We start from the raw sequence: 23762 nt of genomic DNA, 5'->3' as shown, positions 1-23762 counted from the left end.
GAAGCTTCTCCAAGCGTCTAGACCCAGGGGGAGGTACCAAAGACCAGCACTGTATAGCCACCTAGCCTGACCTTTAGCATTGCTACCAGCAAAGTCCCTCTGTCCCTCTTTCTTCCTCATTTGTCCCTCATTGTGGTCTGATCTATATAGTTGTATATAAAATGCACTAATTATCTTTCAAAAAGTGTTTCCCAGTGCTGAACCTTTCATCCAATTTCTAAATTGCTGCATTTGTAAATTTCAAATCCAATATAAAGGAATAGTAGTGGTGAAAAAAAAAAACACTTTTTTTTTTATGATGCTCCTTTAACCACATTAAGACCGCGTGCCGCACATTTACTGCGGCAGGCTGCCTCTCCTGCGCAAACCAATGTAGCCCTACGTCCGTCGTGCACGTGGTGCAGTGGTGATGCCGATGCACAGGGTCAGCGGACACGATTGCCACTGGACACCCGCAATCGCTCCCCGCTGAGAGAGGACAGTCGGCTGTTGTATAGATCCTTCTATATAGGATCACATGTCTCTGGCCATTTCACAAGTCCCTCCCCCATACAGTTAGAAAACACTCCCCTAGGCTCACAATTAACCCTTTGAGTTAACCCCTTCCCCGCCAATGTCATTATTACAGTAACAGTGCATATTTTTAGCATTGATTACTGTAGTAATGTCACTGGTCCCCCCAAAAGTGTCAAAAATTTAATTTAGGAATCCGATCTGTCTGCCGCAATGTCGCAGTCCCGCTAAAAATCACAGATCGCCGCCATTACTAGTAAAAAATATAAAATAAATAAAAATGTCCGAAATCTTTCCCCCCGCTTTATAAATGTGATAACTTTTGCCCAAACCAATCAAAATACCCTTATTTCAATTTCTTTTCCTTTTTTTTTTTTTTTTTACAAAAATATGTAGCAGAATACAAATTGGCCTAAAAGGATGAAACATTTTGATTTTTAAATTTTTTTTGGGACTTTGGGATTTTTAGCACTGATTACTGTAGTAATGTCACTGCCCCCCCCCCCCCCCTCCAAAAGTGTCAAGAATGTCAGTTAGGGGTCCAATCTGTTCTCCACTAAAAATCGCAGATCGCGGCCATTACTAGTAAAAAATAAATAAAAATGACAAATCTTTCCCCTAGTTTGTAGACGCAATAACTTTTGCGCAAACCAATCAATATACACTTATTGGGATTTTTTTATTTATTAAGAAATATATAGCGGAATACAAATTGGCCTAAAATGATGAAAAATTTTGATTTTTTTAATGTTTTTTTTTTTTTTGGGAATGTTTTATAGCAAAATGTGAAAAATATATATATATATTTTTTTTTTTTTCAGAATTGTCAATCTTTTTTTGTTTATAGTACAAAAAGCAAATCGCACAGGTGATCAAATACCACCAAAAGAAAGCTCTATTTGTGGGGAAAAAAGGACATCAATTTTATTTGGGTACAGCGTCACACGATCCCGGAATTTTTTGTTAAAATTACGCAGTGCCGAATTGCGAAAAAATGGCCTGGTCATAAAGGGGACAAATCTTTCGGGCCCAGAACTAGTTAAGGGGGCATGGCAGGGGGTGTGTCCTATGCCTACATACTTTTGCTAATAAGTGTCCCTCGTTCCCACCTCAAAAAGTTGGGAGGTGTGCCTCTGGTTACCCGACCGGATTACAGACTCATACAGTTACCATGAGTCAGATACATTTTACTGCACTAATCTAGCAGGACACTAGAGGGTGCTACATAAGCAGATTCAATTTCAGCTTGAGGTCAGTTACATTTCTTAGGCTGCATTCACACTTGAGCGTAGCGTTTTTTACCGCGATTTTACCGTGATTTTAACCACGATTTTACTGCGATTTTACCGTGATTTTAACCACGATTTTACTGCGATTTTACCGCGTTTTTTTCAGGCGTTTTTCATTGACATCTATCAAAAACGCTGGTAATCAGCCCAAAAAGAAGCTCATGTACTTTTTTCAGCTACAGGCGTTTTGCAAAACGCTCAGATGTGAACAGGGGCCATTTAAATGAATGGGGTTTTACTTGTTGGGCGTTTTGGAAGCGTTTCTTTTGAGCGTTTTTGGAGCTGAAAACGCCCAGGTGTGAATGGAGCCTTAGGGTCTTAGAAAAAGACACTCATTTTAACCACTTCTGGACCGGAAGATTTTCCCCCTTAACTTCACTCAGGAGGTAGCCTGAGACATCTTGCCACTTGCCAGCAGGTGGTGCTGTGGAGCAGAGCGCGGGATCAGAGGCTGTCAGGGCGAGCAGGAGAGAGGAGTGTGTGTGGAGTGTGTGCGTGACCGACCGCGTGTGAGTAACCCCCCCCCCCCCCCAGGAGAGCAGCGGCGGGGAGCGGCGCTCGAACCCCGACCCCCCCCCCCCCCAGAAGCGAGCGGCGAGCGGGTCGGTAACCCCCCCCCTCTCTTGTTGCGGGTGGCGAGCGGAACAGTAAACCCCCCCCCCTTCTTGCGGCGGGCGGCGAGTGGTGCGGACCCCCCCCCCCCAGACAGAGAGGGAGCAGAGGAGACTAGCGAGCAAAGGCTGACCGGGAAGTGACAGAGGGAGGCGGGTGCAGAGCGGAGACTGACCGTCTGAGGGAAAAAAAAAAAAACAGCCAGGAACTGCTAGAGACAGACTTAAAGGGACATACACTAGGTAAGTAAGACTGGTGACTGAGATTGTACACTGACTGAGGGTGTAGTGTAGTACCTGAGTATCTGTGAGTACCTGTGAGTATCTGTGAGTACCTGAGTATCTGGGAGTACCTGAGTATCTGGGAGTACCTGAGTATCTGTGAGTACCTGAGTACCTGTGAGTACCTGAGTATCTGAGAGTACCTGAGTATCTGAGAGTACCTGTGAGTACCTGTGAGTATCTGTGAGTACCTGAGTATCTGTGAGTACCTGAGTATCTGGGAGTACCTGAGTATCTGTGAGTACCTGAGTATCTGTGAGTACCTGTTGCTACCTGAGTGTCTGGGAGTACCTATCACTACCTGAGTGTTTTGCGTCTGACCGGGCTGTGCGACTGAGCGTTGTGCGTCTGACCGGGCGGTGCGACTGAGCATTGTGCGTCTGACCGGGCTGTGCGACTCAGTGTTTTGCGTCTGACCGGGCTGTGCGACTGAGCGTTGTGCGTCTGACCGGGCTGTGCGACTGAGCGTTGTGCGTCTGACCGGGCTGTGCGACTGAGCGTTGTGCGTCTGACCGGGCTGTGCGACTGAGCGTTGTGCGTCTGACCGGGCTGTGCGACTGAGCGTTTTGCGTCTGACCGGGCTGTGCGACTGAGCGTTTTGCGTCTGACCGGGCTGTGCGACTCAGCGTTGTGTGTCTGACCGGGCTGTGCGACTGAGCGTTGTGCGTCTGACCGGGCTGTGCGACTGAGCGTTGTGCGTCTGACCGGGCTGTGCGACTGAGCGTTTTGCGTCTGACCGGGCTGTGCGACTGAGCGTTGTGCATCTGACCGGGCTGTGCGACTGAGCGTTGTGCGTCTGACCGGGCTGTGCGACTGAGCGTTGTGCGTCTGACCGGACGGTGCGACTGAGTGTTGTGCGTCTGACCGGGCGGTGCGACTGAGTGTTGTGCGTCTGACCGGGCTGTGCGACTCAGTGTTGTGCGTCTGACCGGGCTGTGCGACTCAGTGTTGTGCGTCTGACCGGGCGGTGCGACTCAGTGTTGTGCGTCTGACCGGGCGGTGCGACTCAGTGTTGTGCATCTGACCGGGCGGTGTGACTCAGTGTTGTGCGTCTGACCGGGCGGTGCGACTCAGTGTTGTGCGTCTGACCGGGCGGTGCGACTGAGTGTTGTGCGTCTGACCGGGCTGTGCGACACAGTGTTCTGCGTCTGACCGGGCTGTGCGACTCAGTGTTGTGCGTCTGACGGGGTTGTGCGACTCAGTGTTGTGCGTCTGACCGGGCTGTGCGACTCAGTGTTGTGCGTCTGACCGGGCTGTGCGACTCAGTGTTGTGCGTCTGACCGGGCTGTGCGACTGAGTGTTGTGCGTCTGACCGGGCTATGCGACTCAGTGTTGTGAGTCTGACCGGGCTGTGCGACTCAGTGTTGTGCGTCTGACCGGGCTGTGCGACTGAGTGTTGTTCTTCTGACCGGGCTGTGCGACTGAGTGTTGTGCGTCTGACCGGGCTGTGCGACTCAGTGTTGTGCGTCTGACTGGGCTGTGCGACTCAGTGTTGTGCGTCTGACCGGGCTGTGCGACTGAATGTTGTGCGTCTGACCGCGCTGTGCGACTCAGTGTTGTGCTTCTGACCGGGCTGTGCGACTTAGTGTTGTGCGTCTGACCGGGCTGTGAGATTGTGAGTGTTGGGTGACTGACCGGTGTCAAGTGAGTGGAGCGGAATACCAGAGGGTGAGAAGGTAGCGTTAGGAAGCCAGGAAATAGCCACATAGGATAGACTTAAATTACTGAATCCCCATTAGATTAGATTAGTAGGTACAATGCCCGGCGGGTGTGGGGATGCGACTCGGTGTACATCTTGTAATATGTATGCGTTCCTCGGTCATGCGATCGAGGGCGAATACAAATGCGCAAAATGTGAGCACGTTGCTTCCCTGGAAGCTCAGGTCCTGAATCTAGGGAAGCAGCTGGCAACACTGAGACGAATGTCCATACCGGAGGAGAGCCAGGATTGTACCAATCAGGTGCAGACAGGGGCCTGCACAGAGGTGGGCGGAGTATCGGAGGTGCAGGCATCAGAGCAGAGCAGAGGGGTGACAGTTAGGAGGGGTAGAAGGGAACAAGGCAAGGAGGCTGATCCTGGGCTGGAGCACCCCAATAGATACGCCCCGTTGTGTGATGTTGGGGAAACCAGTCAGGGACCAGCATTGCTGGAGCAGAGTGACGCCCCTAGCTGCCAGGGGAAGAACTCCTCCAGTGAGGCCGGGAGAAAGGGAAAGGAAAGACAGGTGCTGGTGGTAGGGGACTCAATTATTAGAAGGACAGATAGTGTAATCTGTGACAAAGACCGTGTGTGCCGAACAGTCTGTTGTTTGCCGGGCGCTCGGGTTCAGCACATTGCGGATCGGGTGAACAGATTACTGGGTGGGGCTGGGGAAGACCCAGCTGTCATGGTACACGTGGGTACCAATGACATAGGCAGAGGAAGATGGAGAGTCCTAAACGATTTCAGGGACTTAGGCGCTAAGTTGAGGACTAGGACCTCCAAGGTAGTATTTTCCGAAATACTACCTGTACCTCGAGCCACACCAGAGAGGCAGCGGGAGATTAGGGAAGTTAACGAGTGGCTGAGGAGCTGGTGTAGTAAGGAGGGTTTCGGGTTCCTGGAGAACTGGGCCGTCTTCTCAGTCGGTCACCGGCTCTTTGGTAGGGACGGATTGCACCTAAATGGGGAGGGTGCAGCCGTACTGGGTGTGAGGATGGCCAAAAAGCTAGAGGGGCTTTTAAACTAGGGAATGGGGGGGAGGGTACAGATGTAGAATTAGCCAGTGGAAAGCAAGTTTCAGAGGGCAGAAATGGGGGCATTAGCGGTAGGGTGTTCGGAGCCCCTATACCCAGGGTGGGTACGGGGAAAAATCAAGAGAGCAGCCTAAAAACATCAAAATTACGAGGCTTATATACCAATGCCAGAAGCCTGGCCAACAAGATGGGAGAGCTGGAGCTGCTGATGTTTGAGGAGGACTTAGATTTTGTGGGGATAACTGAGACTTGGTTTGACAGCTCTCATGACTGGATGGCGACCATTCAGGGGTATTCCCTTTATCGCAGAGATAGAGAGGGTAAAAAAGGGGGAGGGGTATGTTTGTATATTAAGAACAGTATACAGGTAAATATGAGGGATGATATTAATAATGGAGCTAAGGACAAGGCAGAATCCCTATGGGTAGAGCTTCAAAGGGAAGGCACGGTGGGGAAAGTAATATTGGGCGTATGCTATAGGCCCCCAAACCAGAGGGAGGAGGGTGAGGCGGACCTCATGTTACAGATAGGATTGGCAGCAAGGATGGGAAATGTCATTATAATGGGGGACTTTATTTATCCTGATATAGACTGGGCAGAAGGAACCGCGCATTCAGCCAAGGCTCGGCAGTTCCTAAATGTTTTGCAGGACAATTTCATGGGTCAGATGGTGAATGCACCGACAAGAAACAATGCGGTACTTGACCTACTGATTACCAACAATACAGACCTGATCACGGATATAGAAATACGGGACAACTTAGGGAGCAGTGACCATAGGTCAATTGGTTTCAGTATTAATTACAGTAATAGGAAACACAAGGGTAATATAAGGACACTGAATTTCAAAAGAGCCAATTTCCCTAAACTGCGCTCGCTGCTAGAAAATATCAAATGGGATAGAACCCTGGGAACAAAGAACACGGAGGAAAAATGGGAGTGCTTCAAGAGCATACTTAACAAGGGGGTGGGCCAGTGCATTCCATAAGGAAATAAATTTAAAAGAGCAAAACTAAACCCTGGGTGGCTAAACTCCAACATAAAAATGCATATTAGAGCTAAAGAAAAGGCCTTCAAAAAATACAAGACTGAGGGGTCATTGGCAGCATTTAAGCATTACAAAGAGTGTAATAAGAAATGTAAAGATGAAATCAAGGCGGCTAAAATAGAACACGAGAGACATATAGCGGAGGAGAGTAAAAAGAACCCCAAGAAATTCTTTAAGTATATAAACAGTAAGAAAGCGAGGCCAGAACACATTGGCCCCATAAAAGATGATAAAGGAAAAATGGCCACTGAGGACAGAGAAAAGGCGGAAGTGTTAAATAATTTCTTTTCTTCAGTCTTCACAAAGGAATCGGGGGGCTACACGAACCCCGCTTGTAAGGCCGAACTAAATAATACACCTCAGGAAGTGCCGCCATGGCTAACAGAGGATAGACTTAGAGCTAAACTAGAGAAACTTAACATAAATAAATCCCCGGGACCGGATGGCTTGCACCCAAGGGTTCTAAATGAGCTCAGTCAGGTGATTGCCAGACCATTATTCTTGATCTTTAAGGATAGTTTACAGACGGGTATGGTGCCAGCTGATTGGAAAAAAGCCAACGTGGTACCAATATTTAAAAAGGGGCCGAGATATATCCCGGGTAACTATAGGCCGGTCAGCCTAACATCAGTAGTCTGCAAAATTTTGGAGGGGATGATAAGGGACCACATACAAGACTTTAGTAATGAAAACGGTATTATAAGTAGTAATCAGCATGGATTCATGAAAAATCGTTCATGCCAAACCAATCTATTAACCTTCTATGATGAAGTGAGCTGCCACTTAGATAAAGGTAAGCCTGTGGATGTGGTGTATCTGGACTTCGCAAAGGCCTTTGACACCGTTCCCCACAAACGCTTACTGTACAAACTAAGGAAGGTAGGTATGGACCATAAGGTGAGTACCTGGATAGAGAACTGGCTCCAGGGGAGAGTACAGAGGGTGGTGATTAATGGGGAGTACTCGGATTGGGCGGGTGTGGAAAGTGGGGTCCCCCAGGGTTCTGTCCTGGGACCAATCCTGTTTAATTTATTCATAAATGATCTAGAGGAGGGGATATCTAGTACAATCTCAGTATTTGCAGATGATACTAAATTAGGCATGCCAATATCTTCTATGCAGGATGTGGAAATCTTGCAAGCAGACCTGAACAAAATAACGGGGTGGGCAACTACATGGCAGATGAGGTTTAATGTTGAAAAATGTAAAGTAATGCACTTGGGGGCCAGAAACCAGAAAGCAAGCTACTCACTAGGGGGGGAACCTCTGGGTGAGTCTAGGATGGAAAAGGACCTGGGGGTACTGGTAGACAACAGGCTTGGAAGTGGCATGCAATGCCAAGCCGCTGCAAGCAAAGCCAACAGAATACTGGGTTGTATAAAAAAGGGGATTCACTCCAGAAATAAAGAGATTATTCTTCCACTCTACAAGACTCTGGTCCGGCCACATCTGGAGTATGCTGTCCAGTTCTGGGCACCGGTCCTCAGGAAGGATGTGCTGGAACTGGAGAAAGTCCAGAGAAGGGCAACAAAAATAATTAGGGGAATGGAGGGCATCAGCTATGAGGAAAGACTACAAGCACTGAACTTATTCTCTCTGGAGAAGAGACGCTTGAGGGGGGATATGATATCAATGTACAAATATTGTACTGGCGACCCTAGCATAAGGAACAAACTATTTAGAGTAAGGGAATACAATAAGACACGTGGCCACTCACTAAAACTAGAGGAAAGGCGGTTTAACCTTAAAGTGCGTAAGGGGTTCTTCACTGTAAGAGCGGTAAGGATGTGGAATTCTCTTCCACAAGCAGTCGTATCAGCGGGGAGCATTGATAGTTTCAAAAAACTATTGGATGGACACCTTAAAGACCACAACATACAGGGGTATATAATGTACGGTTAAAAGCAAACACACACAGATAGGTTGAACTGGATGGACTTGTGTCTTTTTTCAGCCTCACTAACTATGTAACTATGTAATGACCAGGCCATATTTTGCAATTCGGCACTGCTTTATTTTAACGGACAATTGCGCGGTCCTGCGACGCTGTACCCAAATAAAATTGATAGCCTTTTTTTCCCACAAACAGAGCTTTCTTTTGGTGGTATTTGATCACCTCTGCGATTTTTATTTTTTGCGCTATAAACAAAAAAAGAGCGACAATTCTGAAAAAAAAAACAATATTTTTCACTTTCTGCTATAGAACATTCCCCCCAAAAAAAATTTAAAAATCAGATTTTTTTTAACATTTTAGGCCAATTTGTTTTCTGCTACATATTTTTGGTAAAAAAAAAATCGCAATAAGCGTATTTTGATTGGTTTGCGCAAAAGTTATCGCGCCTACTAACTACGGGAAAGATTTATGTCATTTTTATTGTTTTTTTTTTTTTCTTTTTTTTAGCAATGGCGGTGATCTGTGATTTTTTGCGGGACTGCGACATTGTGGCGGACAGATCGGACCCCTGACTGACATTTTTGACACTTTTGGGGGTACCAGTGACATTACTACAGTAATCAGTGCTATAAATATGCACTGTAAGGCTCCATGTACACGGGACGTTGTTAAAAGTCCCTTTGAATGCTGGAATTTTTAGGACGTTTGAAACGTCCGTTCGGTTGCGTTTGTACCCGCGTTTAGCGGGCGTTTGCGTTTAGAAGCGTTCCTAGAGGTCAAAAAAATGATTCCCCTTTAAAATGGAAAAATGCGAATGCTAAACGCGGGTCATCGCGTTCGGACGCGTTTGTGCGTTTGAAACGCCGGGAAACACACGTTCGTACGCAAATAATTGCGTTCTAAAAAAAGTCCCTGAATGCAACTGCCTGCAAATGACTGTAAACACCCTGGTGTACATGGACAGATAAGATAAAATGTAGGTGGGTTCAGGGGCTTCTGAAAAAAACGCCCAACTGCTCCTAAACGGCCATTTCCAGCGTCCCGTGTACATGGAGCCTTACTGTAATAATGACACTGGCAGGGAAGGGGTTAAGAAATTCCAAGAGTAAGCGATCTCCAGCATCGTGAAATGCGTCAACCCGACACGTCTGATTGTACACTGTCTGTCTACTTTATTTATGAGGAATAAAGAAACCTTTTGATTTCATCATATACCTTGAGTGCGGTCTCCAACTTGGAATTTCTCTACTCTTGGATGACGGATCTGACCTGCACCGGTTTTGGAACATACACCTGAGCGGCTTTTCTCTCATTGTTTCATTATCTCAGGGAAGGGGTTAACCCAGGGGTGATCAAGGGGTTAAATGTGAGCCTAGGGGAGTGTTTCTAACTGTATGGGGGAGGGACTTGTGAATTGATCATAGAGACCTGTGATCCTATATAGAAGGATCACAGGCGCTCTGTGATCATTCCAGAGAGAACAACAGATGCCCGTCCTTCTCTCTCAGCGGGGGGCGATCACGCAGGTGTCAGATGGCAATCAGAGCCGCCTGCCCTGTGCATTAGGGTCCCCGCTGCCGAGTGGGGGCGGAAGCGCGCCAGCGGCGGCGCGCGCTCGCCCCCTAGCTGCAGGCAAGCAACCGACGTACACATACGTCCGTTTCGCGCTGTGGCGGTCCGGAAGAGGTTAAATAGTTAAATACGCAGATTTACCAAAGTAAATGAGAAGTCTAATTCAGTGATCTCATTGAGACGCACCCCTCAGTTCTTCTGTAATGAGTATTTAAATCTCTTTCAAGGTTCATGGATTCACCCAGGAGCAGAGCGTCGCTTTGCTGGAGGAACACGAATCTGTGGCTGCTGTCATGGAAGATCCAATTTCTGCCAAAGGTAATTTTCTAAATTGTAACGTCTGTTTTATTTCCTGGTTGGGGGGGGGGGGGGAGTCATGTGACCGGCGCTCAGTAACTTTCTCTTCTTTCTGGCGGCGCAGTGTTGCAGGAAAATGTGAACCTGGAGGATCCGGCAGAAGAGGATCTGCTCTTCTTAAATGAATTGTGAGTATGAGCGCCCGAGGAATTGTACAAATCGCTTTCCGATGGCGGCGGATCAGAAACGCCTTCCCAGAATTCTTCACTTTATGCAGATTTGGCTTTCTCCTTAATCTTAACCACTTTACCACCGGAGGATTTTCCTGCTTAACGTCCAGGCCACTTTTTCCAACTTGGCACTGCGTGACTTTAACTAACAATTGCGCGGTCATGCAACGCCGTACCGAAACAAAATTTACGTCCTTTTTTTTCCCACAAACAGAGCTTCCTTTTGGTGGTATTTGATCACCTGTGCGATTTTCATTTTTTGCAATATTAATAAAAAAACGCGACAATTTTGAAAAAAATAACAATATTTTTCTACTTTGACAGTTAAAAAATATCCAATATATTCAATTTTTGTCATATATTTAGGCCAAAATGTATTTAGCTACATGTCTTTGACAAAAAAATTCTCAATGAGCGTATTTTTAACCGCTTTAAGACCGGAAGATTTTACCCCATTCCTGATCAGGCTATATTTTGCGATTCGGCACTGCGTTTCTTTAATGGACAATTGAGCGGTCGTGCGACGCTGTACCCAAATTTATGTCCCTTTTTTCCCCCACAAATAGAGCTTTCTTTTGGTGGTATTTGATCACCTGTGCGATTTTTAATTTTTGAAAAAAAGAGCGACAATTTTGAAAAAAAAAAACAATATTTTTTACATTCTGATATATAACATTCCCAAAAAAAAAATGTTTTTTTTTTTTTAACATTTTAGACCAATTTATTTTCTGCTACATATTTTTGGTAAAAAAAAATCACAATAAGCGTCTTTTGATTGGTTTGTGCAAAAGTTATCGCGTTTACTATCTAAGGGGAAAGATTTGTAATTTTTATTGTTTATTTTTTTTTACTAGTAATGGCTGCAATCTGCGATTTTTTTTTTTTTTTTTTGCAGGACTGTTACATTGTGGCGGACAGATTGGACCCCTAACTGACATTTTTGACACTTTTGGGGGTACCAGTGACATTGTACTACTCTAGGGAAGTGAGTCTGTAAGAAGGTTATAGAGTCCACAAACTATGGGATATACTGTAGATCTGAAAAATTATCAATCCTTAAGTACTGACGGCCTATCTAATTTCTTGAGGCCCAAAAATGAATGTCAGGACAGTACAAATATCCCCCAAATTATCCCTTTTTTTGAAAGTAAACAATCCAGGGTATTTAGTAAGAGGCATAGCGAGTTTTTTGAAGATGTCATTTTTTTGTCATAATGTTTTGGAAAATTAAGAAAAATTAAAAAAATACTTTTTTTTTCGTTTTTTTTTTTTTTTAACATACTGTCACCAGTGTAGTACAGCGTCCTCAAAAAAGGTGTGGTGGTGATCAGGGACACTGACTGGTGACAGTATGAAAAAATAAATAAATACATTTTTAACAAAAAAAATTTAACATTTTTTCATTTTTATTATATATTTTTTATGTTGTTTTTTTTTTTTTTTTTTAACACACTTTGACCAGAGCAATAGAAATCGCACAGGTGATCAAATACCACCAAAAGAAAGCTCTGTTTGTGGGAAAAAAAGGACGTCAAATTAGTTTAGGTACAGTGTCGCACGACCGCGCAATTGTCCGTTAAATTCACGCGGTGCCGAATCGCAAAATAGGCCCTGGTCAGGAAGGGGGTAAAATCTTCCGGGGCTTAAGTGGTTAAATAAAAAAAAAAAAACCCTGATCACTTCCCTAGAGTAGTACAATATTACTATGGTAACATTATTTTTTTGATCATGCGCTATAAACAAAAAAAGAGCGACAATTTTGCAAAAATAACAATATTTTTACATTTTTTTATATGAAATTCCCCCAAAAAAAATGTAAAAATCGAAATTTTTTACCATTTTTGGCCAATTTTTGTTTTCTGCTACATATGTCTGGTAAAAAAAAATCACAAAAAGCGTATTTTGTTTGGTTTGCGCAAAAGTTATCGCGTTTACTAACAAAGGGCAAGATTTTTGTTGTTTTTTTTTTTTTTTAACGCGTATTTTTAACGCGTAATGGTGACTGTGACAGAACCATCTGACTTTGTATTATATTGTTGCTGCCTCCTTTCGTCTGTTTGTTCGGCTGTTCCACGGCCCGTACAGCCCCCCTTTGTTCCCCTATGTTTTAGCTGCTACGCTCCAAATTCCTTTAAAGAGGTTGAGAGACACCATGTCTGCAAATTCAATGTGTATTAGCTGCAGAGAGAGGGGGGGGGATTGTTTCCAGCAGCCCCCTCCTAAAGAATGTCTACGGATTAACTAAGTGCTTTTGTCTAAAATAGGACAGTATGTTAATAGGGTCTGAGACTATTGATAAGTATGTTAATGAGCTCACCTGGCTGTAATTACACAGTCATTGTTCATGTGGTATTCTCAAAGTATATATAAGTGTTGTGTTTCTTGCAATAAAGGAGAAGAGAGTTACTCTTGATCGAACCTCACTACAGAGCCTTGTCTCGTACTTGGGGGGGAATTATTGATGTGCTTCATGTATGGCGGATTGGAGTGGTCGATAGCTGTCCGGGTGTTCGGGAGTGGATTATCCTAGACGACTGTAACCCCTTTCATACTTTGGGGTGTCGTAACAGTGACGATCTGTGATTTTTTTTTTTGCGGTACTGCGACATTGCGGCTGATAGATCGGACCCTTGACTGACATTTTTGACACTTTTGAGGTTACCAGTGACATTACTACAGTAAAATTACACTGGCAGTGAAGGGGTTAACTTTTTTTGAGAGGGAGTGGTTATGTGTGTCCCTAGGGGCGTGATTCTAACTGTGATTGGACATGGCTACTGGTGTAGGAACAATGATCAACGGTCCTACATAGTAGAACCGTATGATCACTATTCCTACACAGGGGAGAATGACAGGCGGCTTGTTTACATCAGCCGTCTGCCTTTCTCCCTCTGCACCGACGATCGCCGAGTGACCGGTGGACATCGGGTCCGCCGGACACACGCGCGCGGGGGGGTCCATGACCACGCGGGAGCGTGCCTTCGGGGGCGCGTGCTCGCTCCCTAGACCCTCACAGGCTAGCGACCTAGACCTACGTCGCTCTGCCTGTGAGGGGCTGACCGCCGCAGTAAATATACTGTGAGCAGTCGGCAAGTGGTTAAACACATTGTTAGCTTATAGAAATGGATTTCATTGCTATACGCAATCATTTTACTGAATGCAATAGATTTATCCAGTTTGTTTCGTTGTGATTAGCTGTGATTGGCCATAGCTGATCACATAGGACAGAGGTGCTGTAATTGGCCCAGTGTGAACTCTGTGACCAATCGCAATAGTACACAATGGATGGCTTGAAAGGAAGCCATACATTGGTTACAATTGTCATGTGACCTGCTGTGATTGGTTACAGCAGTCACATGGTACTGGCAGTGGGCTGGTTCTGTGATCAGTCATCAGCTGTGTCTGGTGGACAGCACCGCTGTGTGAACACAATGTTCTGAAATGTTATTATGACAATTCAGTAAAGTTCTGATAAAAAAAAGACTGCAAACGCCCACATTGTGCCGGGATTGGTGCATCCGCACTATTAAATGATTGCCGACCACACGCCGCCTTTTTACTGTGGCAGGGTGGCTCTCCTGCGCAAACCGATGTAGACCATGTCAGTCGCATGCGGGCAGCTAGGGGGCTCCCACCCCCACTCGACTGCGGTAACTCCGATGTACGGTTCAAGCGGCTCCGATTGCCACCTGACACCTCCGATCGCTCCCTGCTGAGAGAGAAGGACGGTCAGCTGTTGTAAACACAACCGACTGTTCTTCTCCCTGGAATGATCACAGAGCACCTGCGATCCTTCTATATAGGATCACAGGTCTCTGTGATCATTTCACAAGCCCCGCCCCCCACAGTTAGAATCACTTCCCTAGGCTCACATTTAACCCCTTGATCACCCACAGTGTTAACCCCTTCCCTGCCAGTGTCATTATTACAGTAACAGTGCATATGTATAGCACTGATTACTGAAGTAATGTCACTGGTCCCCCCAAAAGTGTCAAAAATGTCAGTTAGGGGTCCGATCTGTCCGCGGCAATGTGGCAGTCCCGCCATTACTAGTGAAAAAAAAAAAAATGACATAAATCTTTCCCATAGTTAGTAGACGCAATAACTTTTGCGCAAACCAATCAAAATACGCTTATTGCGATTATTTTTTTTCCCCCAAAAATATGTAGCAGAAAACAAACTAGCCTAAAATATGAAAAAATTTTGATTTTTAAATTTTTTTTTTTTTGAGAATGTTATATAGCAGAATGTGAAAAATAAAAATATATATATTTTTTTTTCAGAATTGTCGCTCTTTTTTTGTTTATAGCGCAAAAAATAAAAATCGCACAGGTGATCAAATACCACCAAAAGAAAGCTCTGTGGGAAAAAAAGCATGTCAATTATGTTTGGGTACAGCGTCACACGACTGCGCAATTGTCAGTTAAAGTAACGCAGTGCCGAATCGCAAAATATGGCCTGGTCATTAAGGGGGGAAATCCTTCCGGTCCAGAAGTGGTTAATACCAGTACACACCAGCAACCGTGTGATCTGGTCCAGTAAACTTGTCATCAGTTTGACCCCAAAAATGACTTATTCTGGTTATTAGCTCACGTTTTGATGCATATAATATATATATATAGAATCTATGGGGTTGATTTACTAAAGGCAAATAGACTGTGCACTTTGCAAAGTGCAGTTGCTCCAGAGCTTAGTAAATGAGGTAAAGCTTAATATTGCAAAGAATACCCAATCACATGCAAGGAAAAGTTTAAAAAAAAAAAAAAAAAAAAAAACAGCATTTTTCCTTGCATGTGATTGTATGATGGAAGTCAGCAGATGTTTTGATCATTTACTATCTCTGGAGTAACTGTTCTTGCAAAGTGCACATTCTATTGCCTTTAGTAAATCAACTCTTTTGTGTCTTGTTATCACTCTATCTGATTTCTGTATGTCAGCGGTTTTCTGAAGCTAATGTTATTATGTCATTAGGAAGATACACTATATTGTCAAAAGTATTGGGACGCCTGCCTTTACACGCACATGAACTTTAATGGCCTCCCAGTCTTAGTCTGTAGGGTTCAATATTGAGTTGGCCCACCGTTTGCAGCTATAACAGCTTCAACTCTTCTAGGAAGGCTGTCCACAAGGTTTAGGAGTGTCTATGGGAATGTTTGACCATTCTTCCAGAAGCGCATTTGTGAGGTCAGGCACTGATGTAGGAGGAGAAGGCCTGGCTCGCAGTCTCTGCTCTAATTCATCCCAAAAGTGTTCTGTCCAGTTGAGGTTCAGACTCTGTGCAGGCCAGTCAAGTTCCTCCACCCCAAACTCACTCATCCATGTCTTTATGGACCTTGCTTTGTGTACTGGTGAGCAGCCATGTTGGAACAGGAAGGGGTCATCCCCAAACTGTTCCCATAAAGTTGGGAGCATAAAATTGTCTAAAATGTCTTTGTAAGTGGACACCTTAAGAGTTCCCTTCACTGGAGCCAAGCCTAACCCCTGAAAATCATCCCCACACCATAACCCTCCCTCCACCAGGACTCTGTGCAGGTCAGTCAAGTTCCTCTACCCAAAACTCACTCATCCCTGTCTTTATGGACCTTGCTCTGTGCACTGGTCCAAATCATTTGGTGGAGGGGGGATTATGGTGTGGGGTCGTTTTTCAGGGGTTGGCTTTGGCCCCTTAGTTCCAATGAAGGGAACTCTTAAGGCGTCAGCATACCAAGACATTTTGGACAATTTCATGCTCCCAACTTTGTGGGAAGAGTTTGGGGATGGCCCCTTCCTGTTCCAACATGACTGCGCACCAGTGCACAAAGCAAGGTCCATAAAGACATGGATGAGAAAGTTTGGGGTGGAGGAACTTGATTGGCCTGCACAGAGTCCTGACCTCAACCTGATAGAACAACTTTGGGATGAATTAGAGTGGAGACTGCTAGCCAGGTCTTCTCTTCCAACATCAGTGCCTGACCTCACAAATGCGTTTCTGGAAGAATGGTCAAACATTCCCATAAACACACTCCTAAACCTTGTGGACAGCCTTCCCAGAAGAGTTGAAGCTGTTATAGCTGTAAAGGGTGGGCCAACTCAATATTGAACCCTACAGACTAAGACTGGGATGCCATTAAAGTTCATGTGTGTGTAAAGGCAGGCGTCCCAATACTTTTGACAATATAGTGTATGATGGAGAGATGAGATGTACTCATAATTCCTGTGAAATTTCTCTATTCCACAGACCTCAGAGCTGCTCTTTGTGGGTGGGAAATATCACCGACCAGATCACGGAAAAGCTACTGAGAGATGTATTTAAATGGTGAGCCGACCGTCCCGTTCTTGTCTCATTAATTTATCACTGGGCGTCTTCCATCCCAAAGCTGAGAGTTTCCAGCTAATATTTGCATGGTGGCCAATCCGCTTCTATCGTCAGCTTTTTCAGTTAAGTTTTGACAATAAAACCTGGAAGCTGATTGGTTTCTATGTAGAGCTGTGCCAGATTTTGTACTCTACAGTTTTAGTAAATCTCCCCCAGTGGGTATTAGGAATATACAGTGCCTTGCAAAAGTATTTGGCCCCCTTGAACTTTTCGACCTTTTGCCACATTTCAGGCTTCAAACATAAAGATATAAAACTGTAATTTTTTGTGAAGAATCAACAAGTGGGACAAAATCATGAAGAGGAACGAAATTTATTGGATATTTCAAACTTTTTTAACAAATAAAAAACTGAAAAATTGGGCGTGCAAAATTATTCAGCCCCTTTACTTTCAGTGCAGCAAACTCTCTCCAGAAGTTCAGTGAGGATCTCTGAATGATCCAATGTTGACCTAAATGACTAATGATGATAAATAGAATCCACCTGTGTGTAATCAAGTCTCCGTATAAATGCACCTGCACTGTGATAGTCTCAGAGGTCTGTTTAAAGCACAGAGAGCATCATGAAGAACAAGGAACACACCAGGCAGGTCCGAGATACTGTTGTGGAGAAGTTTAAAGCCGGATTTGGATACAAAAAGATTTCCAAAGCTTTAAACATCCCAAGGAGCACCGTGCAAGCGATAATATTGAAATGGAAGGAGTATCAGACCACTGCAAATCTAGGAAGACCTGGCCGTCCCTCTAAACTTTCAGCTCATACAAGGAGAAGACTGATCAGAGATGCAGCCAAGAGGCCCATGATCACTCTGGATGAACTGCAGAGATCTACAGCTGAGGTGGGAGACTCTGTCCATAGGACAACAATCAGTCGTATACTGCACAAATCTGGCCTTTATGGAAGAGTGGCAAGAAGAAAGCCATTTCTTAAAGATATCCATAAAAAGTGTTGTTTAAAGTTTGCCACAAGCCACCTGGGAGACACACCAAACATGTGGAAGAAGGTGCTCTGGTCAGATGAAACCAAAATCAAACTTTTTGGCAACAATGCAAAACGTTATGTTTGGCGTAAAAGCAACACAGCTTATCACCCTGAACACACCATCCCCACTGTAAAACATGGTGGTGGCAGCATCATGGTTTGGGCCTGCTTTTCTTCAGCAGGGACAGGGAAGATGGTGAAAATTGATGGGAAGATGGATGGAGCCAAATAAAGGACCATTCTGGAAGAAAACCTGATGGAGTCTGCAAAAGACCTGAGACTGGGACGGAGATTTGTCTTCCAACAAGACAATGATCCAAAACATAAAGCAAAATCTACAATGGAATGGTTCACAAATAAACATATCCAGGTGTTAGAATGGCCAAGTCAAAGTCCAGACCTGAATCCAATCGAGAATCTGTGGAAAGAACTGAAAACTGCTGTTCACAAACGCTCTCCATCCAACCTCACTGAGCTCGAGCTGTTTTGCAAGGAGGAATGGGCAAAAATTTCAGTCTCTCGATGTGGAAAACTGATAGAGACATACCCCAAGCGACCTACAGCTGTAATCGCAGCAAAAGGTGGCGCTACAAAGTATTAACTTAAAAGGGCTGAATAATTTTGCACGCCCAATTTTTCAGTTTTTTATTTGTTAAAAAAGTTTGAAATATCCAAAAAATTTCGTTCCACTTCATGATTGTGTCCCACTTATTGTTGATTCTTCCCAAAAATTACAGTTTTATATCTTTATATTTGAAGCCTGAAATGTGGCAAAAGGTCGCAAAGGTCAAGGGGGCCGAATACTTTTGCCAGGCACTGTACCTCGGGACATTTTGGACAGAGTAGAACTGGTCCACAAAAGGCATGAAAGACTCAATCTACATCAAGCTGGAATACCCATCCCTGAACTGGGGTCAGAGCCTTCAGCACCACCTTTCAACCACATATTAAATTCTCCTCTTCCACAATTTGGCACCATGGAACTCAAGCAATTTCCACTTGTTCCCAACCCCCCCATGGCACCATGGTGATTGGGCTATGGAAATAGAAGAGGGCGGGTCCAGAAACATTCACATCTCCATCGTGTTCTTGGACATCTGCTTTGACACCGTCCATGGTCATTGGATTAAGGTGACTAATTGTGAGTATAAAAGCTGGGGTGTGTTTCTGATTCTCATTAGTATGGAGATAAACTGCAGGACTGCAGGAGGCGTTAAAAAGCAGCTGTGAAAATAAACACATAGCCAGTGATGGCGAACCTTGGCACCCCAGGTGTTTTGGAACTACATTTCCCATGATGCTCATGCACTCTGCAGTGTAGTTGAGCATAATGGGAAATGTAGTTCCAAAACATCTGGGGTGCCAAGGTTCTCCATCACTGCGCATAGTCCATGGGTATGCCCCATTATCCACCCCCTAAACTAGGGAGAATATATAAAAATATACAAACATTTCCCAGCACATTTAGGCTGCAAAAAAAAATGACATTGTTGAACAATTTGTGTTCAAAGTTAGTTGCACAACACTTGAAATTATATCATTATTATACAGAATTTATTAATATTATCAATATTATTATGCAGGAATTTGTTATTATTATTATTACTGTATACAGGATTTAATATTATTTTACAGAATTTATTATTATCAATATTATTATGCAGGACTTTATTATTATTATTATTATTATTGTTATTACTGTATACAGGATTTAATATTTTACAGAATTTATTATGATTATCAATATTATTATGCAGGACTTTTTTATTATTGTTATTACTGTATACAGGATTTAATATTAGTTTACAGAATTTATTATTATTATCAATATTATTATGCAGGGCTTTTTTATTATTATTGTTATTACTATATACAGGATTTAATATTATTTTACAGAATTTATTATTATCAATATTATTATGCAGGACTTTATTATTATTATTATTGCTATTACTGTATACAGGATTTAATATTTTACAGAATTTATTATTATTATCAATATTATTATGCAGGGCTTTTTTATTATTGTTATTACTGTATACAGAATTTAATATTAGTTTACAGAATTTATTATTATTATCAATATTATTATGCAGGGCTTTTTTTTATTATTATTGTTATTACTATATACAGGATTTAATATTATTTTACAGAATTTATTATTATCAATATTATTATGCAGGACTTTTTTATTATTTTTATTACTGTATACAGGATTTAATATTATTTTACAGAATGTATTATTATCAATATTATGTAGGACTTTTTTTATTATTATTGTTATTATACAGGATTTAATATTATTTTACAGGATTTATTATTATTATTTTTTCCAAAAACATTTTATTGAATGAAAAGTGTGATACACGTTCTAATTATACAAACAGTAAGCTTGAGTAGAATGTATAACAGGTTAAAAATATATTGTATATCAGGACAATAATGTTGAAATAATATAGAAAAATCTAAACAGCAGACGGAACTTGCACCCACAAGAAATCCTATGATATTCCTGAGTGAATAAATAGTTTTTTGAGGGTTCCATACAGGATTTATTATTATGTTTAATAATTATAATAATAATCCTGTATAACAATGTTTATTATACAGGATTGAATAATATTAATAAATCCTGTACAATAATAATAAAAAAAGCTGTATAGCAATAACAATATTATTGTTATTATTATTATTTTACAGGATTTAATATTTATAAATCCTGTTTTATATAATTGATATTGCTATACAGGATTTTATAATATTATTATTGTACAGGGTTTATTATTATTATTAATATCCTGTATAATAGTGTTGTTATTGTTATACAGGATGATTTATTTTTATTATTATTATTATTATTATTATTAATAATAATAATAATAATAATAATAATAAATAATTTATAATATCAATAATAATAAATCCTGGGTAATAACAATAATATTAAAAATCCTGAATAATGATAATAATCCTTTATTATAATAATGTTATTATTGCTATATGGGATTTTATATTATGATTATTATTGCACAGGGTTTATTAATAATAATAATAAATCCTGGGTAATAATAATAATATTAAAAATCCTGAATAATGATAATAAATCCTTTATAATAATATTGTTATTATTGCTATACAGGATTTTATATTATTATTATTATTATTATTATTGCACAGGGTTTATTAATAATAATAAATCCTTTATTATAATAAATCCTGTGTTAGAACAATAATATTAAAAATCCTGAAAAATGATAATCCTTTATTGTTATTATTGCTTTACGGGATTTTATATTATTATTATTGAACAGGGTTTATTAATAATAATAAATCCTTTATTATAATAATAATAAATCCTGTGTAATAATAATATTAAAAATCTTGAATAATGATAATAAATCCTTTATAATAATATTGTTATTATTGCTATACAGGATTTTATATTATTATTATTATTATTATTGCACAGGGTTTATTAATAATAATAAATCCTTAATAATAATAAAATCCTGTGTTATAACAATAATATTAAAAATCCTGAAAAAGGATAATAAATCCTTTATTGTTATTATTGCTTTACGGGATTTTATATTATTATTATTGAACAGGGTTTATTAATAATAATACATCCTTTATAATAATAATAATAATAATAATAATAAGTCCTGTGTAATAACAATAATATTAATAATCCTGAATAATGCTAATAATACATCCTTTATAATAATATTGTTATTATTGCTATACGGAATTTATATTATTATTATTATTATTATTATTATTATTATTATTATTGCACAGGGTTTATTAATAATAATAAATCCTTTATTATAATAATAATAAATCCTGTGTAATAAAAATATTAAAAATCCTGAATAATGATAAAAAATCCTTTTTAATAATATTGTTACTATTGCTATACAGGATTTTATATTATTATTATTATTATTATTATTATTATTATTATTATTATTATTATTATTGCACAGGGTTTATTAATAATAATAAATCCTTTATTATAATAATAATAAATCCTGTGTAATAAAAATAATATTAAAAATCCTGAATAATGATAATAAATCCTTTATAATAATATTGTTATTATTGCTATACGGGATTTTATATTTTTATTATTATTATTGCAACTTGTTTATTAATAATAATCCTTTATTATAATAATAATAAATCCTGTGTAATAACAATAATATTAAAAATCCTGAATAATGATAATAAATCCTTTACTGTTATTATTGCTATACGGGATTTTATATTAGTATTATTATTGCACCGGGTTTATTAATAGTAAATCCTTTATTATAATAATAATAATAATAAATCCTGTGTAATAACAATATTATTAAAAATCCTGAATAATGATAATAAATCCTTTATTGTTATTGCTATGCGGGATTTTATATTATTATTATTATTGCACAGGGTTTTTTAATAATAATAAATCCTTTATTATAATAATAAATCCTGTGTAATAACAATAATATTAAAAATGCTGAATAATGATAATAAATCCTTTATAATAATGTTATTATTTCTATACGGGATTTTATATTATTATTATTGCAGCACAGAGTTTATTAATAATAATAATAAATCCTGTATAACAATAATAATCATGTATAATAAGTCCTGAATAATAATAATGATAATAATAAATCCTGTATGATAATAATATATTTACATGTGTTGTTCAACTAAAACTTTGAGCATAAAATGTTAAACAATGTAATTTTTTTTCAGTGACCTAGTGGGGCAGAACATTGCTGGTCACCATTGATTTTCTGGTCATATAAAATTCTATATTCCCCTCCAGATATTACATGTATATGCACAAACGTGTTAATTGTGATTTTGCTCTCTCTAGTTACGGAGAACTGCACAGCATCCGACTGCTTGGTGAACGTTTTTGTGCTTTTGTGAATTATAAGTGTCCTGTCGCTACAGCCAAAGCACTGGAGGGACTTCAGGTAAGTGTGCACTGAGACCAACCCCTTCCAGTAGATGTAGATGTGGGGAGGCGGGGCAGTGACATCATTCTCTCTGCCTCATCCAATCAGAGAATCTGTACCCAAAAGCCAACCTATTGTGTTCACAATGCACCAGGGCAGCTGCTCAGAGTCGGTGCGGTAGGCGCTGTCCACCCCAACTCGCCCGTTGAGCAGAGCTGCAGCCTGGTATGGGGGTAGGGAAGAGGGAGAGCAGGAGGGGGGTCGAGTCATTGCACCATGGGCCCTCAAGGTTGTACTTGCTCCCTGAGCCAAAAGTTGCCAGGCAGCCTCTGAGTAGTGGTGTCTATACAGTGATTTCCAGCTTCTAGCGGGATTCCACAGGTATGGTATATACATAGTTCTATTGGTCCAAGCTGCAGGCAAACTACAAATCCCATCTGTGACGGAACCGTCCCCGCACCCGACTTTGGTGCTTCCGTTCGTATACCGCTTCTTCCAGTCTGAACATAGGAACCAGATATTATAGCTACATATTGAATAGCACCCAAGAACTAGACGGCACTAGCTTCGGTACTCTGGAACTGGAACTGTTTATTGAACAAGAATACAGGCTTTTTATACACTTGAGAAGTATGTCAGTCACCACATGAACAATAACCCAGATATTTACCCAAAACATCACACAATGGTTTAGATAACAAGATAGGACTGACTCATGGCTAATACCATCATAAAGGATCCTCCCAAGAGTTAGTCAAATTAGTCAACATATACTCAGTGGTGTATTTTGGTTTTGTGCTGCCCTAGGCAAGACTAAATTTGGGCGCCCCCCCCTCCACCTCCTATGTAAATTTGCCCCACTCCTTCCTTTTTAACAGATGTGACTCCCTCCAAAATTTAAGGACTACAAGTCCCAGCATGAACCCCTGGGATCTAACGAGAGGAGGGGGTGAGAGGGGGTGGGAGAGAGAGAGGGGGATGGGTGAGGGAG

General features: G+C 41.2%; 1 protein-coding gene across 1 annotated transcript in view; it reads left to right on the top strand.

Annotated features, from left to right (window-relative positions):
* LOC309563770 (uncharacterized protein) overlaps positions 1 to 23762 on the top strand; it is a 204498-nt gene that overhangs the window by 170288 nt on the left and 10448 nt on the right. The window contains exons 11-14 of the mRNA XM_082268371.1: positions 10173 to 10263; positions 10367 to 10430; positions 16690 to 16767; positions 22687 to 22789. Coding sequence (XP_082124497.1) covers positions 10173 to 10263; positions 10367 to 10430; positions 16690 to 16767; positions 22687 to 22789 — 336 coding nt within the window. The remainder of the gene's footprint in view (positions 1 to 10172; positions 10264 to 10366; positions 10431 to 16689; positions 16768 to 22686; positions 22790 to 23762) is intronic.

Source organism: Pelophylax lessonae (assembly GCF_965119305.1).
Source record: "Pelophylax lessonae genome assembly, chromosome: 9".
NCBI classification, from domain to species: domain Eukaryota; kingdom Metazoa; phylum Chordata; class Amphibia; order Anura; family Ranidae; genus Pelophylax; species Pelophylax lessonae.
The sequence above is the reverse complement of the archived record's forward strand: the minus strand, read 5'-3'. Positions and strand labels throughout refer to the sequence as shown.